Source organism: Plectropomus leopardus, chromosome 7, assembly GCF_026936395.1.
Source record: "Plectropomus leopardus strain MGB_pleo_1.0 chromosome 7, ASM2693639v1, whole genome shotgun sequence".
NCBI classification, from domain to species: domain Eukaryota; kingdom Metazoa; phylum Chordata; class Actinopteri; order Perciformes; family Serranidae; genus Plectropomus; species Plectropomus leopardus.
In genome coordinates, this window is record NC_142182.1 from 7,033,972 (window position 1) to 7,052,204 (window position 18,233).

An 18,233-nucleotide genomic window follows, 5' to 3' on the forward strand; every position below is an offset into this window, starting at 1 on the left:
AGTACCAGCCGCAGCAAGAAATTAGGGGGTTTAATGAGCAAGTCTTGACATCTTCTCCCCCCTCTATATTCTCCTGGTTCAGCCTCCTGAGCTGCTGTTCCTGTCAGCAGTGACTCACCAGTTTCTTTACATAGACCAGATCCTCCTGCTGGTCACCCACAGCACTGCACTGCATGCCAGAGTTAGAGAGTGTGTGTTTGTGTCTGTGTGAATTTTCATGAGTCGCCCTGCAGGCGGTCAGATGGGAAAATCTGAGCAACAGAAGCCAATGAGTAACTGTCTCCCCTCGTTCAGCAGCAGCTACTGTTAAGAGTGACCTCGGGCAAATTATTTCACCTCATTTGCTCCTGTAGGTTCAGAAAGTGTTTATACCAAGCAGCGCTCACTTGACGTGTGCACTATCAGACTGAATAGGAAGCAGACTGAACGCTGTAAAACAAGATGGATCAACCTTTTCCAGTGTTTAGCTGGAGGGGTTTGATTTCCAGCACTTTTTTCATAAAGGGGTCAAATATAAAATGACAAAACTAATCCTTATCCTTGTCCTATTTTAGGATGGGACAAGCACTCATATGGTTACCATGGAGATGACGGCCACTCCTTCTGCTCCTCTGGGACCGGACAACCATACGGCCCAACGTTCACCACGGGAGATGTGATTGGCTGCTGCGTTAACCTCATCAACAACACTTGCTTTTACACCAAAAATGGCATCAGTTTAGGTTTGTATATGTGTTTGTTTATTCATGAAAAACTTAGAAAAGTCATGAAATTTGCACATAGCAATTTCTAGCCTGGAAAAGTTTTGGAAAACTAAATATAGTTTTTAATATATGTTTATGTGTGTTCAGCTATATGTTTAATATTTGTTTCACAAACTTTTATAATAACACTTGGTATGTTCAAGGGCCATTGGAAATTGAAGATACAAAAATAATTTCTGTTTTTATAGTTAGTGGCTATGATGATGTAATTATTGGTGATTTATTTATTTATTTTTTTAAAAAGCATGCCTTCCAAACCCACAGGCCTGTAGGTATGACAGGCATCTTTTCTTAAAAAAACACAAAAAAATATTTAAAGACAAAAAAAGTTTGAAACATTGTCAAAAAGTTTTAAGCAAAAAATAATTGCCTAATTTTCTGTCTTTAAAAATACTGATTTTTAAGGCTGATTTTTAATTTTTTTGTAATTAAAAATGGCTAAGATTTTTTTTGCTTCAAAAGAAAATACCCAACTCTAACAAAAAAAATCTTTAAAAAATGGCAGTAAAATAAATACAAAATACAGCCATTTTATAGCATTAAATAATCATGTAAACTAAACTAACTGTTTGTCCTTTTCCCTCAGGTGTAGCCTTCACAGACCTCCCTGTAAGTATCATTATTTATGTGTCATTTTCATGTTATGCCAACTTAACTCTTCCAGTGCTTTATTTTTTTCTTTTTTTTTTATTGCTGTATTTTCATTGATGTGCCTCAATTTTCAATCTGTAGCAACTTGGCAGCCATTAAAACAGCCAAATTTGCCCATGTTTGTTTTGAGAGAAAAAGTTTTAGTAAAATATATACTATTACCTCAAGCAAATTACTATTACAGCACATTTTACTAATGCTAATATTATGACAGCAAACCCATATGATTCTTATCATACCTTTCCTGTAACTGTAGTGGCTGACTAACAGTACAATAATATATATATGGCTAAATATTGAACATGTAGGTTCATATCTAATTGCAGCTTATGTTGGCAGTTGGGCTGGAAACTTGCCTTTTTTTGTCCAGTGGCCGCAGTAACTTGAACAGTCCCCTGAAAAAAAACCCCAAACAGCCACTTTAAATGTTTTACCAGCTAAAAAAGTTTTCAGAATAGAACAGCAACTTTAAAATCACAGTTGGCTGCTGGCCACCGTTGCTGGAAGAGCAGATGGAGTTACCAACCACAGTCAAACCTAAACAGCATTCAACTGGGTGTTAATTTCATATCCTTTTGGTGGTTTTTGCATAAACCAAAGTCCAACTGAACACTATAATTTAATGATAGCCCAGTAAAAAGCCAGCTTACAGTTTGTGTTGGTAGCCAGTCTGTTCACCCAGTGACAGTTTTCCATTACAGGAACTAGTGAGGCTTGGGCATTAAAGGAATAGTTCAGATTTTCTGAAGTATTGTTGAATGAGGTATTTATCAGTAGTCAATGTATTACATAGATAGATAGTAGATGGTGGTCGTCGGGCCCCCAGTTTGGAGAAGCAGGCTGGAGTCTGACATGAAAGCCAAGCAATCTACTGCTATGACAGGAGTCAGCAACAAAATGTTTTTTTAGCCACCTAAAAGGAGTCCCAAAGGAGTCATACAGTGATTTTTAATGGGAAAATGAGGCCGTTGTATCTCTTTCGTCAAAGCCAGACTCCATTGAAAAAACAGCGATTTAACGTTGCTTGACATGAAAGCTGCTGGTCTATAGCTCGATCAGTTTACTTGTTTGTGTTATTGTGTGACTTAAGTGTTTAAAAGGGTTAGTTGGGATTCACTTAAGTCACACAATAACAGAAACGAACAAACTGATCAAACCAGCAATAAACCAGAAGCTCCTGTGACCAGGGAGCTAATTTGACTCTTTTTCTCTGCGTGGTCTGGTGGCTTTGGTTAAAGCATAGATGGGAAACTGAAGCCATGATGGCTTACCCTTCAAAATGCGCTGTCTGACATCAAGGTAAAGCAACGAAATCCTCTCATTGTAGCTCAAACTGATTTTTTTTCAGGTAAATCATTATCAGATAAAAATGAAATAAAAGATATAGCATAATATAAAACGATATATGTTTTTTTATTGTCAGACAATATATTTCGTCATATCACGCAGCCCTAGCTCCGACTGACATTCACTGCATGTAATACTCTGTCTATTAAGAAATACTCCATACAAACCCACATTTAAAAAAAGTAAATGATCCCTTTAAGCTCTTATTTGCATTTCCTATGATGTTTTTTAAAAAATACATCAGTAAAAAAGGCAAAAATGGATAAACTGCACTGTTTAGTCCCAGTTTGATCAGCTGCAGGTACAAAAACATGCTTGCTGCCACCATAAACTACTAACTAAAAAGCATCTTATTGAATGTTTCCTCTGTATGCATTTAGCTGCAGCGCTGCTCAGATGCTAAATCGTTCAGGCCACTACACGATAAAATCTCCGCTCACCTGATTTATTTGTTATTTCTACTTAAGCAGCCAGAGTCGGGGACGGGCAAAGATTATAAATCAAACATTCCCAGATAAAGGTGCTCCGATCGATTAGCCACTGATAATTATCAGGAGCTATTTGTTCGAAATAGTCTGAAGGCCAATTAGAAGTGCCAATCAGATAACTGTAAACAGGTAAGACAATTTGTTTACATGCCGCTAAAATAGCTCCCCTGGTCTGGCTGTTCTGGCTCACACTGAACATTACTGCTCACCTGTCTGTCCCGCCTGCAGACACACCATCTCTCTCTTATCACCGCACTGAACGCTAAACACTTTTCTGACAATGTTCAAACTTTGTGTTGTCCTCGACTGACATGGCATCTTCATCTACACCAGCTCTTTCTCATCTACTTTATTCTGGGATTTTTCCTGTTTTGTGTCTGTGACAAGAAATGCAGGATTAATTAGGGGAGACCGAAAGTAACTGTAACAATATGTGGTTTTGAAGTCAGCAGTGCAAAATAAAATGAACGCACTTCGGCACCACTGCTGGGAAAAAAAAAAGAAAAAAAGAGGGAAACACGGTTAGTGTCTTATATGTCTGCAACTTTAATTTAGCTTGATACTTAAAGGTGTAAGTTCACCATGCAGAACTTGTTTGTAAATCATGTAGTGAGCAAAGGTGAAAGTAAAAGCCTAATCCCAGATTCACCACACTTAAATGTTTCATGCTGTACTTGCATCTTATCAGCACAAAAAGTCCTGACCTTACCGGCGCACTGTATCCAGGAACATCCTGAACACAGCAAAATGAGGAGAAAATAATAAAATACAGGCAGAGGGCAGAATCTATCCAGATTAATACACCGCCAAGCACTTTAAGTGGGTCATAAGTGATGATTGAGATTGTATAATTCTATGATTCTGTGGGTTTTTTAAAATCCTTCTTAGTATCCCTTTAATTTTTCTTATACACAACTATAAATGTTCATGCTATTCTTAAAACAATGCAGAAATGAACCTCTATAACCTGGAATATTTTTGAATCTTTACAGCCCAACCTGTACCCCACTGTGGGGCTTCAAACTCCGGGCGAGATCGTAGACGCTAACTTCGGCCAGCAGCCGTTTGTCTTTGACATCGAGGACTACATGAGCGAGTGGCGGGCAAAGATCCACGGCATGATTGCTCGCTTCCCAATAGGAGAGAGGCTGGGGGAGTGGCAGGCCGTCCTGCAGAAGTAAGATCCAGTCTCCACAAACACACACACAATATGTTCTCACACATCATTATGAGAACACACTTTTTTGAGTGATGCTACAGTGATATAGCTTCATATGAAAGCTGTAAATATGACAAAATGTAGCAGCTGAACAAAAATAATTTAAATACTAAGCGGCAGATGGTGACAGTGCCGCATTGGATGAGGGTACATTTTACACAAAATGTTGCAAAAACACTACACTGTTTATTCTGTGTAACCAAAGCCAAATATGTTGTATTATTCTGTGCTACAGAGCTCAGTTATCACCCAAAACTAATAGGAAGACATCACTGTTACACTTGTTGACATATTTCTTTATTATCACAAAGATTTGCACTGTGGTTTATTTTGCCCCAGTTCCACATACACCATTCTGCTACTGTAAATACTCACTAAAACAATAATTATGAATCCACTACTGAAAATAGTCCCCAACAAATACACTATTTACTTATGTTTGAGTAAGGTAAAACAAAAACAACAAAACAAGAAACTTAATTTCACAAAACTGAGGAATGGCCACCATTAGGTAGTGCAATATTCATATTCACTTTATATTAATCCACTGACTTCATACCTGTCTACTTTACCCTGACTGTCCTTGCTGCTTTTGGTGATGTTTGCACAGTCATTGCACTTTTTGTAAATATTTACTATTTATATTTACTAGTATGTACCACTGAGGATGACAAATTTGCAATTTTGTAATGCTTGCATAAGGACAATAAAGTTCTTGAATCTTTAACTACAGTGCTCAGCAGTTTTAGGAAATTACTGAGCATTTTTCAATGACAAGACTATATATTTATGACCTGTTTTTGAAGATTTACTAGTCCATACCCAGAGACATGTGGATCGCAAGTACATGCAGACTTAAAAGGATGTGCTTGCCAGGAAATTTGTGCAGACCGTAGACCTTTATACTGGTGCAGACTTCACCAAAAATGCAAAAAAAAAAAAACAGGCTAAAATAATCTGCTTTGTAACAACATAGGTGTTAAACCACTGTGAAGGAATGGAAGAATAGCGCTTTAGGGCGCCCACTAGCTCACCTGGCACCCAGCGTACAAAGGCCATGTCCTTGCTGCAGCGGCTGCAGGTTCAATTCCACCCTCAACCCTTTGCTGCTTGTCATATCCTCTATAAAACATGATAAAATAGTTTAAAATGCTCACATCTCTGATTTTGCTTTAGCCAACTTGTAATACTTTTATAATATTGTAATGCCTTATATCTTGTGATTTTTTTTCGGGTAGTAGTGTGTTTCACATTTTAGAGCCTTTCACAGAAAATGCTGAGTGCCCCAGAGAGGGTTTACGACGTGCGATTTTACAATTGCCGCTTGCTGTGCTCCTGCTGTTCCCACCTCTCTTTTTCCTGCTGATAAATTTGCAGAAATATTCTGTGCTAAATTCTGAAAGCATTTAAAAATTAAGTTTGAGGAATGTGAATTTTAGAAAGTTATCAAAACGGAGCAAATTTTACTGCCTCAGTATGTGACAGTGATGCCACATGAATATAGAATGAATAAAGAATGTCACCAGACTTGTCCGTAAAGAAATTCAAACTTATTTTTTTAATGTTTTTCTGTCTTTAGTATGGTGTCCAGCTACCTGGTGCATCATGGGTACTGTGCTACCGCAACAGCGTTCGCCAGAGCCACAGAGACCATGATACAAGAGGACCAGACATCTATAAAGAACAGACAGAGTGAGTGAACAAACAAATTATTTCTTGTTGCATGTATTACAGACAGTATAAAGTCATTTAACGGCACAAAAAATGTTCTGGTTCTGGTGTTGTTGCTGAAGTTTTTACCTAAACTAAGATGTAGTTGACTGTTTTAACAACAAAATACCTCCAGTGCTCACCCTCTTCTACAAGCAGACTTTTTTTCTGAGTTAAACGTTTAGTGCGAAAGAGAAAGTGACTTTTCAATATCAGATGAAGACTGGCTGGATGCGTGTAAATTTCAGTGGAAAAGTGGCAAATCACATGTGCGGCGCAAGTTTGGGTGGAAATGTTTTGGGTTTTTTTCTCACACTGAAGCACTAAGCAAATTTTGTTGGAGGGCACACCAAAATTTTTGAGACTGTTTCGGTTTCAGGAGATCAATCATTGGGCAGAATTTCGAAAAGCACAAAAAACACAACCCTGAGGGACTATGTATTTAACAGGCCTTTCATTCTTCATTTTTTGATCATTTTGTCTGTCTTGGCATAAATTTTGGCAAGACTGTCTGTTTTTTGTGTAATCTTGGAATTTCCTTCTCAGCTCCTACAATAGGAATAAAATACACTGTAAACAAAATTGTTACATTCAAACTGTTTAGTGCAAAAAAATGTGCCACTGAAACCCATTCAAACTGAAATTTTTGGTCCCACAGCCATCAAAACACATCATTTTTAGGACATGTTGATTTTCATACAAATTGTCTTCATAGATTTTTTTTTGGTATATTAATATTTGCTTGCAAAAAAGTCCTCACAAGGTGCTGGTTATTTCCTGAATCCGCGACAATACAGGAGCGAATAGATATCGTAAATTATATTTATGTTATGGAGAAATTGCTTAACTTTTTCTCTTCACCTTCAGAAAAGTGTGTTCATTGAGTTCTGGACCAAGTGGGTGAAATGTGAGATATTTTAGACCCTTATGGCCAGATTTTCTGGAGGTATCAGATAAATAACCCTGTTAGGTTGTTTTGTATGATATAGCCATTATGTATACACTTTACTTCTCCCAAAATGCACATAAGCAGTTCTTAAATTTTGAAAAAATCGGAACAGCGGAGGAACTAAACTGTGTCTGTGCGGATGCATATTTTGAAATATAAACTGCTGTCCAAAAGACAAAAAAAGACATTTGCGCTATCCATACCAGATATTACATACAGACTAAATGTGTAAGTATAACATCATTTTGAAATAAAATATGTACAGAATTAGATACTGTGGGTATTGTTTGTCCGTTATGACCCGTGGCGTCTATGAATGGCCTCTATCAAATGTTTGCTGTTAAAGCATAGTTCCTCTTGATCAATATACTGTAAATAGCACCCTGTTTCTTTTGTCTAATAGGAATACAGAAGCTGGTGCTGGCAGGACGGGTGGGCGAAGCCATAGAGGCTACTCAGCAGCTTTATCCCGGCCTGTTAGAACACAACCCCAACCTACTATTCATGTTGAAGTAAGTCACAGCGCTTTAGAGACTAAAGGGTGGATCCGTCTGTGCTCTTTTTCAAATGGGAACTCCCACTCAGACATATAAGCATGGAGAGTAAGGAAAGTGTACACTTGGAAGACTTGAGCGTGTAGGTGGAAGATGGTGCTTTTTTTTATGTAATTAAACCTTTATTTAACCAGGTGAAGACACATTGAGTTTCCAACACGTTTTCATCCCAAGTCGTCACCTATTGCCACTTTGCAGTGGTTATTATTATGCTCTGTGTCTGTTGTTGGCGTTTCGGGATGCTGCTACTGTGATGCCAACAAATGCACATGGTGGGATTACGCAGCGCACAGTGATGTTAAATCAACAAAAGCACATAGCAACCAACGCTGGGACGTCAACAAACCCACATGCTGCACAGATGGTTATGATTAGGCAAAAATGGTGGAAAAATTGGGCACCTGGTTGAAAAAAGCATCACCTTAAGACGGGAAGTGAACACCTCATTCCTGCATTAAAGTCTGAGGCTTGTTGGATCCATCCGCCTATAGGGACCCTCCAGCTCCTCTCATTACGTCTTTGCCAGCAGCGTTCCAACCTGTTGACATTAAGTGGCGTATCATGCAGATGCTACAGGATATGTCGGCCTTGTAATTAACTGATGCCACCCACACGCCAGCCGCATATCATGCTGCCACCAGTTCTGTCCGGCCCCATTCTTAGTTGATGCCATGTAGCAGCATATCATGCAGATGCGAAAGGTGGCTTTTGGCGTTGGGATTTTACACCAAAATCACTGCAAATGCTGCGATATTTGACAACTTTGCAATGAGAATGTGCTTGAGTTTTTATATATATTGCCTTTGTATTGAATACATATATACAGATGCATATGCATTAGTGACGGTAGATAGCGGTCAGGATCATTGTAGCCTACTGCTGTGGGTGCCATGTTAGTTTGGTGATGAAAGCTATACGATAACACAAACTAACAAACCGATCAGAGGCTGGGACAGACCAGCAACTCCTTGTGTTATCCGAGGTAAAATCACTGTTTCTGTCAAAGGAGTCTGCTAGCTGTGGACCGGAAATCCGATTCTCTACCTTCTTTAACACTGCTGTGGATGTGAAATTCACTTGATGAGCAACACATGGTACCACTTACTCAAACGCTTAGTTTTCCAGTAAATACCAGTAACACCAGTGTGCTTTTTAGGTGTCGTCAGTTCGTGGAGATGGTGAACGGTACAGACAGCGAGGTTCGCTGCTTGACCATTCGCTCCCCCAAGTCCCAGGACAGTTACCCCGGCTCACCCAGCCTCAGCCCCCGCCACGGAGCCAGCAACACACACCTGCACACCGGAGGTACACATCTCCTCATAACCTCTGTCCTCCCTGAAGAGCGACACAGTGACAAAGATGGAAATGATAGAAAGTAGGATTTTTCCAGCCATTGTACAACATGAGATATGCGTCTTTGTTTATCAGGAGCAGACAGCCCAACCTGCAGTAACGGTGTGACTCCCCCCAACAAGTCAAAGAGCCACAGTGGCACTGGTGGCAGCAGCGTCAAATACCCCAGCGTGTCCTCCTCCGCCTCCTCCTCCACCTCCTCCTCCCCTTCCTCCGTCAACTACTCCGAGTCCAACTCCTCCGACTCCACTAAGAGCCAGCCACACAGCGCCAACAGCACCCAGGAAACCAGGTAGGAAGGCCTGTCACTTTCATTTTGAGCACATAACCCCAGACTTGTTGATAATGGCTTTATTTCTACAACAGGCAGGATTTGAGGTGTTGGTAATTAGGTTTGGGCAGTATCTGATTTTTTCCTACGTTCATATCTGATATCCTGAAATTTCAAATATACTGTATATGATGGTATAAATAAGCAGCACCACCCCCACCCACTACTTACTTTTAGCTTTTTATACTAATAAATACACAATAAACCCACAAAATGTTAAGGAAGGTAATATTCTCACACCTTCAACTCTTATTGGATCACCAGAGACTGATGAGGCTTAATTGCCTTGTTGATCAGAAAACACACTTCATTCAAACTTGACAGAAACAAAATAAAACTCACCGAAACCATCTTGGTTGCTCTTATTGGTAATGTAGTTAGTAAATCTACATTTCCAACAATCACCCGCTCAAGTTTGGTCAAAATAAATTCTTAGTTTAACAAGTTAGATGTAAAAAACATGCCGTTATTCCCCACAGTCTCTGCTGTTGCTGGCCCCCAGCTGTTTACTGTCCCGTAACTTCTCCCTTCACCACTAGATGTCGTGGAGTCTTTCAGCTCAGCTGCCTGTTCCACCAGCAGAGACCAGAGACTGAGCTCTGGTGGTGCGTGCTGTGCACTTCATACAATGAGTTTATGAGTTTATGAGTTTAGTAGAGCATATGTATTTATGACCGAAAAAAAATGCCTTAAGATTTCTAAATACTTTGATATACTGTAATATCATGATACCACCCAAGCCTATTACAAATACAATCCCAATCCCCAAAAAGTTGGGAAGCTGTGTAAGACGTCAATGAAAAGAGAATGTAGTGATTTGCAAATCGTCTTTGACTCATATTCAGTTGAGGGCAGTACTGAGACAAGATACTAATTGTTCTAAATGGACATGTTTGATTGTTTTTGGAAATCATAGACGTCTTTTCAGGCTTAAGAGAAAAAAAACATTCAGATTGTTACCAGATTGTTACCAGTTCAAAGTTCAAAAGCCAGCACCTGTGATGGTATGGGGATTTGTTAGTGCCCATGGCATCATGGGTAACTTGCACATCTGTGAAGGTGTCATTAATACCAAAAGGCACACACAGGCTTTTAGCAACATATGCTGCCATGCAGACAATGTCTTTTTCTGAGACACATTTTGCACATGTTACAACAGTGTGGCTTTATTGTAAAAGTGTGCGGGCACTAGACTGTCCTGCCCACAGTCCATATATGTCTCCCCTTAAAAATGTGTGGGGCATTATGAAGCGCAAAATACGACAAGACCCCGGACTGTGGAGCAAATTAAGTTATATATTAAGCAGGATTGTGAAAGAATTTCACCGTAAAACTTAAACAATCTGTTTCCTTTCTTCCCAAACATTTCCTGGGTGTTGTTAAAAGAAAAGGTGATGTCACAAAGTGGTATACATGCCCCTGTCCCAACTTTTTTGGAACGTGTTGCAGGCATCAACTTTAGAATGACTTAGATTTTTACAAAAACACAAAGAAGTTAATTGGTTTAGACAAAAAAAATCTTGTCTTTGTGCTGTAATCAATAGAATATAAGTCAAAAAGGATTTACAAAGCATAGCATTTTGCTTTATTGGAATTGGAGTTGTACACAGAGATGTAGGTAATGCTGTAGTTGTGCTCATTATTATCACAGTTTAGCATCAAAGGAACCGCATGGGAAAGTTTATCATCAATAAATAATTACCACAGTCATTTTAAGACATTAATATGTAATCAGTGCAAGCAAATAAAAACACTGGCAAACAAGAACATTGTCAGCTTCAGTGATACTGCAACATTTTACTTTGTGTGTCAGTGCATTATTTATAGAAGGAAACAGGAGCCATTTTACTTTTATTCCATTTTAAACTGCAGAGTTTCAGTTTGATGTCGTCCTGTGTTGAATGAATGATGTGTTTCCTACATGGAGACACTTTTAGGGTCTGCCAAAGTTTTTTACACTTTTGGTTATTTCACATGAGAGATTCGTGTCTGTGCTCTTTTGTCTCTGCTCCTCTCACTGGTTTCAAATGGGTGCGGCTCAGTCTGGAAAAGGTGACATCGCATCTTTCAGTGAGACGATCAAGATTAAACAACATCTTAATCACAATCTGGTGATAGTTGTGGGGTTGTTTGCTAAAATTGCCAGACACTGCCTATCAAATCTGATGAAATTACACCCACACAGTGATGAATTAGATTCAAGTTTTTGATTAGTTCTTATTTTGTCCTGAATATTTAATGTCATAGAATAATAATTAAAGGGGAACCACATCCAATTTTACACCCATTGTCAAACCTTACATTCATTGCAATCTCAAATATTCACCTGCAAAGTTTTGTGACTCCATCTTACACAGTTGTGAAACTATCACTAGTGACAAAATCTGTCTACGCACAGAGAGACATATAAACACCTGGCAAAATACAAAAACCTTCTATGGAGTTCCCACTACAATAGGTGTCTCCAGGACCACATTTTGCCATGATCTCTTTCTCTCTCTCTCTCTCTCTCTCTCTCTCTCACACACATACACACACACACACACACAAATACACAAGGTCAAAAAAATACCAACCACATTGCTGTGATTGGTAAAAATCTTTAAAGGGATAGTTCGGATTTTTAAAGGTTGGGTTGTATGAGGTACTTATCCATTGTCAGTATTTATATATCTACCGTATGTAATGTACTGACTTTTGAAAAGCACCCCAAACTACCCCACTTCAAAAAAAATATAAAAATTGAACTATCCATTTACCGTGGGCTTCATCACCTCTGTTCAATGTTGTATTTAGTCATGTTTAGACTGCCATTTGTTACCCTTTCTGTGAAGTTAAATAAGGTGGTGTGTGTGTGTGTGTGTGTGTGTGTGTGTGTGTTTAGTGACAGTGAGATGGAGATCGAAGCAGAGCACTATACCAACGGGATTGTTGAGGGCTCCTCAGCACGGATCATGAATGGCACATACAAACATGAAGAGATCCTTCAGCCAGATGACAACAGCATTGGCAATGGGGTCACAGGTACACACAAACACACGCACACACACACACACACACACACACACACACACACACACACACACACACACACACACACACACACACACACACACACACAGAGTTGCATTTAAGAAAACATTATGCTTCTTTTATTCTTTTGTTGTTGCCACTTTTTTTGCATTTCCCTCATATTTCTTTCTCACATTAAACTTCCTGCAGGATCCTTCTATGTGTCTACTTAAACTGTGTGTGCACGTGTGTGTCTGTTGCCAGCAGATGAGGGTTGCAGTAATGGCAGGCAGCTTTGTGGAGGGAACCAGGCAGCCACAGAGAGGATGATCCAGTTTGGACGGGAGCTGCAGGCGCTCAATGAACAGCTGTGCCGCGAGTACGGCAAGAACGCCACACACAAGAAGATGTTACAGGTACACACACACACACACACACACACACACACACACACACACACACACACACAAAACTGCACGTGCACACACTTTTGATTTCAACAAACCGCTGTGCAACAACAGATTAAAGTGATGCCAAAACTGGGCTGAAGAGATTTCTTCTGTTGGCACCAGTTAAAATCCTGGTGGCAGCATTCTGTACACGCTGCAGGAATTTGAGCAATGTTTGATTTTAGGATGTGCTGTAATAAAGCAGTTAGAGTCCCAACAACCAGTGGGTCAGTTCTCTGGTACACAAGAGGAGGCTCAAATTACTTTGTACTGCAGGCTGTGTCCTCTGATTCATAAGCAGCCGCTCTGAAAACAATAGAGTCTCTGGAAAAACACTACACACTGCATGGGAATGATAAAGACTCTGCCAAGAGGTTCATCTGTTGTTGTCTTTAAACACTGACCGTTTTCTAATATCAGAGGAATTTTGGACCGATTGCATTATAGCAAAACCACTATCACAATAAGATGGATATTATGATAGAAATTGTCATAGAAACTGACATTTCAAAGGATATTTATTTTGAAATTATCTGCAATTTTGCAGCTTTCCTCTACGATGACAGTAAGTGGTGTTTCACCACCAGGGCAAAGTAACACGAACATGTATCCAGATCCTAGATCTGTTAAGTGTTTCCACCGCAAACAGTAATGTAGGGTTGTTGTCACTCACTGCTCCATCCAGCAGCCCTCGCTGTTTTTCTTTGCTGACCGGTGGTGCAGAGTGAAGTTTGCACAGTTTATCATCCACAAAACGGACTGCACAACTCAATTTTCAGAACAAAAAAGATCAGGCTGGAGTAAGAGTCTTTCTCTTTGATTTAAAAATAGTTGTGAGCATTGATTCCCTATTAAGTGAGAGCAGAAGTTTAGTGCTGCCAGATTACACATGAATGTGCTCTGTCAAGTTTTCTCCAAAAGTGAGGATAAGAACATATGCAGTTCACAAAATCTACAAATTGATATACATTTTTGCAATTAATACACATTTTTAAACTCACACAAGTATATGTCATCCAAGAGAGACTAAAAACAGAGTGGTCGAAGTTGTCTTATTGATATTTAAGGTGTGTTGATGGATTCATGTCATCAGCTCATGCAGCGAGTAACATTACAAGAAAACGTTCCACCCTTAAAACTTGCCGGCAAGTTTTAAAAAATTAAAAAAAATTTAATTAGTCCACAGCTGCTTCTGGAGGCTGAGAAACATCATTTCATTTTATTGTTAGTTTATTAATGTATGAAAAACTCATCACGGTATGGACAGTGGTTAAACCAGATACAGCTCAGCGCTGAGCACAGAGTGTTGAGTCTCTATGGACCAGTGAAAGACCTGCAGTGTTTCTAGATCCACTTTTTAGAACCGGATCAGTGTGCTAGGTACCCAAACAAAACACAAAAAGAGGGTGGTTCTGAAGTTACTAAAGGTACTATACACACCTGACACCTGAACTGAACCGACGGGCTGATGTAAAATGCAGCTTTGGAGCCAAATGACAAAATATAAGCCCAACCTAAAAAGCTACAGAAAATATTCATATGAGCTCTCTGTCTGTCTGTCTGTCTGTCTGTCTGTCTGTCTGTCTGTCTGTCTGTCTGTCTGTCTCTTTCTCTGTAGGATGCATTTAGCCTGCTAGCGTACTCAGATCCGTGGAACTGCCCCGTTGGCCAGCAGTTAGACCCTACGCAGAGAGAATCACTCTGCTCCGCACTCAACAGCGCCATACTGGGTAAAGAGCAAAAACATACGCACACTGTGTGTTACACTGACACTTATGTATTCAAACTACAGCTGCAGTTTATTTACTGTAACATCAGCGTAACAGCCATGTGGCAAAAAGAAAGCAACCACGTCATGTTGTCCCTGCCTTAGATACAGAATCTTTTATCTCCAGCACACACAGTTGGATGCATTGTTTGACTCATGTGTCGCACCCCGCCCCGCCTGTATTTTCCTGCTCCAGAGTCCCAAAATCTGCCTAAGCAGCCTCCGCTGATGCTAGCGCTTGGCCAAGCCACAGAGTGTGTTCAGCTCATGGCCCGAGTCCGGTCTGGTTCCTGCTCCTTCGCCAGAGTAGACAACTTTTTGCACTAGCCCAGGTCCAGGTGAGTTAAGTTTACGTGGTGTAAATCATTAACACACAACCACGGACAACACTTCTTTTTAATCTTTAATCTGACAGTTTGAAAACATTCACATAATACACACACACACACACACACTCTCATATATATATATATATATATATATATATATATATATATATATATATATATATATATATATAGTGGTCATATAGCATATAAAGTAATAAAGTAAAAGTAAAGGCAATAATCCCAAACAAAATGAAAATCCCAAAAAACCAATGCAAATGCAAATATCTAGCTGTTTTAATCATGCGCCATTCATTCATTACCTTGCTCAGATGATTACCCGTCTCTCCACAGGTTAATGTTAAGTAGCACTGAGAGAAGGCATGTCCAGCAGGTAGTTGTCATGGCGACGGAGGAAAGAGCATGCGTGTGATTGGTGTGTTTGGCTGTCCGTCAGACCAAGCCAGCGGCACAGACAGAGGAGCAGAGGAGAGCGCGAGAGAAGAAAGCTTCCTTTTAATTTAGTATTATCAAATAAAGAAATGTGTGACACTATTTAAAGATAATTAATTATTATTCTGTTTATCTAGCCATTTTATAGTTCTTTTTTTGTCAGTTTGTTGTGCTCATCCTGGACAAGACAAATTGTAAATCCCCCCTTTTTAATTTTTCTTATGTTTTAATGGGTGGATTTTGATTCCCTACGATCAGTATTTTACTCACGTTGTTGTTGTTCGCCATATCACAGACTACAATACCCACATCTGGTTACCACGGTGACCCCCACAACTGCAGTTCACAAAACCTGAGGTGTATTAACATCATCTGTGAGAAGATACAGAAGACAGAAAGACTGAACCTTGCCCATAATTGAAAGGAGACTGTAGTTGAGAGCTGAGGGGCGAGGGTGATTGAATTAGAAGATTAGAGGTGTCAGAGCCTTAATTTTACCGTAACGAGCACAGCATCGAGCAGTCAGTGATGTCGTTGCAGGTGGCAGAGCTCAGCACCAGCTGCAGCAACAACACTATCAAACCATTATGAACCGCAGACTAACAAGCACAGTGTGTGGACGGCTAAAAGTCAAGTCACCCCGAGGGGTTTCATTACTGCAGTGTTACATTTTAACATCGGCCACGGCCTGACCTGCTCTGTGCATGTGCTGTTGCAATTAGAGTTTCAAATCAAGCCGTGAAATCATTTGCCAAAAAGAAGGGTTTCTTTCTTTTTTTAAATTTAGGGAGATTGTGATTGTGATATTTAAGTCACGGTTTTTCTTTCATATTAGGTGTTTGATTCCAAACCTCTCAAAGGCTGTGTGTGTTGTAAGAAGGCTTTTTTTCCACTCAAACCCCTCCATTTCTCCATCACAGATAAATGTAACTTTACTACTACTTTTTCTGGACAGGAGGATGTAGTCAAGTTTGTTTATAGAGCCCCTAAACACAAGTTTGTTGCAGAGTCCTTCCCAGTATGCACAATAACTTTATAAAAAGATGGAAAAGCAAGATTTTTTAGTGTTTTGTTTAGCTGCTGGCCACAATTAGATTTATGTTACACTTAAAGTATACCTCTGGATCTGCTTTTGATGTTCTGGAGATGTTTCAACAAATGCACATGGTTGGATTACGCTGCACATGGTTATGTTTAGACGCACATGGCAACCAACGCCAGGACGTCAACAAAGACACATTCTGGCGCAGATGGGTAGGATTAGGTAAAAAAGGCACATGCGAAGGTGTTGACAAAAAGATCACATTCAGATGGGAAGCGAAAACCAGGCTCCTGCATGAAAGTCCGGGGTTTGTTCGATCCATCCACCCCTCCTGCAAGCCCTACAGGGACCTTCATGCTCCTTATATTACGTCGTTACCGGCAGCATTTCAACTGACGCTGACCATCTGCATATCATGCTGCTGCGGTGGTTTATAGGCTCTTTTTTATATGTTTGTGAGATCATTTATACAAAATGTCTTTTTTATTTAATATTGGAGTGTATTATTAGATTTTTAATTTTGACATGTTATCACCATCACAATCAGCTTTCTGTCTCTGTATCTAAACAGATGATTGTTTATTGCAGATTACAGATTTGACTAAAATTCATCCAATTTCTAATCCAGTAATTGGACTTTGATAAACTTGGTTTGTTCCATACATTAGCTTTATCTTTTTATGTTTACACCAGACTTATTTTCTACCAAATGGCAATGGCTTAATGTTGTCTGATTAGTGTCAAGCTGTCACTTGGGCTGCTTTGTTGTGACCTGGCAAATGGCTTGTGGATCCACCCTGAAGTGTATATTACCATTTATAAGAGAATTTCAGTCTATGGTAGAGAACTATGGAATAATATAATACAGGAGATGTGTATATGCAATGTGGGGTTTACTACAGGGTATGTGGTCAAACTTTTTACTGAGCTGGTTTTTATACAGACCTTCTGCTATAATAGGAACTATTCTAATAACCACACAAACAGTACACACTCACAACATCCGCTTCTACCGCTGTAAAGGACTTCTGTTACACACACACACACACACACACACACACACACACACTTGTACGTGAAAGAACAACCTCTGTTGCATACCTGTAGGGAACAAGTCTCCCAGCTGTCCTTTGTGTTTGAGCCTGGGCTGCGTCTCGGCACTGTTACCGCGCACCCTTCCTCTAATCCCTGCATAGACATAAGCACTGATGTGATCAGTGATTGTTTTAAGGAAAGGATGGATGTGAACAGTTTTGGAAATGGGCCCGAGGCCTCTGAAGCCACATGGACTTCTTGCGGAGAGGCCAGAGAAATGGATTTAGGCATCGCAAACAAGCTGTGCACAATTGACTTCTATCATGACTTTAATTTCATATTTTGACTTTTGAGTTTTAGCAAAAAAGAAAAAAGGAAAAAAAAAACAATTGTGAAATGAGTTACCCTCTACTTAGCATGACTTTTAAAACCTTTAAAACGATATAAAAAAGGAAAAATGATAATTGAAAAAAAAAAAAATACCTATGTACTGGAAACATGTTAAAAAAGAAATATTGTATTCTGTTTAATTTTGACAGAATTATTTTTATTAAAATACATCCATAAGCATATGATTGATCTCCTGTTTTCATTTGGTGTGTTTATTTCTTTTCTATCAGCACATATAAAACATTAGGTAAAAGGTACAGCACATCTAAAAGAAAGATGCAAGTATACATAAGGCATACAGATGACAAACATTCTTGATAGATAAGTAGATGAAAAAATCAATAGGTAAATAAACAAAAATACATATAAATAGAAAGATAAAATGTATAAGC

At 39.4% G+C, this 18,233-nt stretch overlaps 1 protein-coding gene across 2 annotated transcripts in view; it reads left to right on the plus strand.

The window, feature by feature from the left end:
• ranbp10 (RAN binding protein 10) overlaps positions 1–18,023 on the plus strand; it is a 46,996-nt gene extending 28,973 nt beyond the window's left edge. The window contains exons 4-15 of one of the 2 annotated variants that reach the window (XM_088079761.1): positions 555–722; positions 1,351–1,373; positions 4,243–4,427; positions 6,049–6,161; positions 7,532–7,640; positions 8,839–8,987; positions 9,111–9,327; positions 12,251–12,390; positions 12,643–12,794; positions 14,446–14,557; positions 14,792–14,933; positions 15,276–18,023. In XM_088079761.1, the coding sequence (XP_087935887.1) occupies positions 555–722; positions 1,351–1,373; positions 4,243–4,427; positions 6,049–6,161; positions 7,532–7,640; positions 8,839–8,987; positions 9,111–9,327; positions 12,251–12,390; positions 12,643–12,794; positions 14,446–14,557; positions 14,792–14,922 (1,499 nt within the window). In that variant the 3' untranslated portion in view covers positions 14,923–14,933; positions 15,276–18,023. The remainder of the gene's footprint in view (positions 1–554; positions 723–1,350; positions 1,374–4,242; positions 4,428–6,048; positions 6,162–7,531; positions 7,641–8,838; positions 8,988–9,110; positions 9,328–12,250; positions 12,391–12,642; positions 12,795–14,445; positions 14,558–14,791; positions 14,934–15,275) is intronic. The other variant, XM_088079762.1, reaches the window with a different exon arrangement.
• Positions 18,024–18,233: the final 210 nt, after the last annotated feature.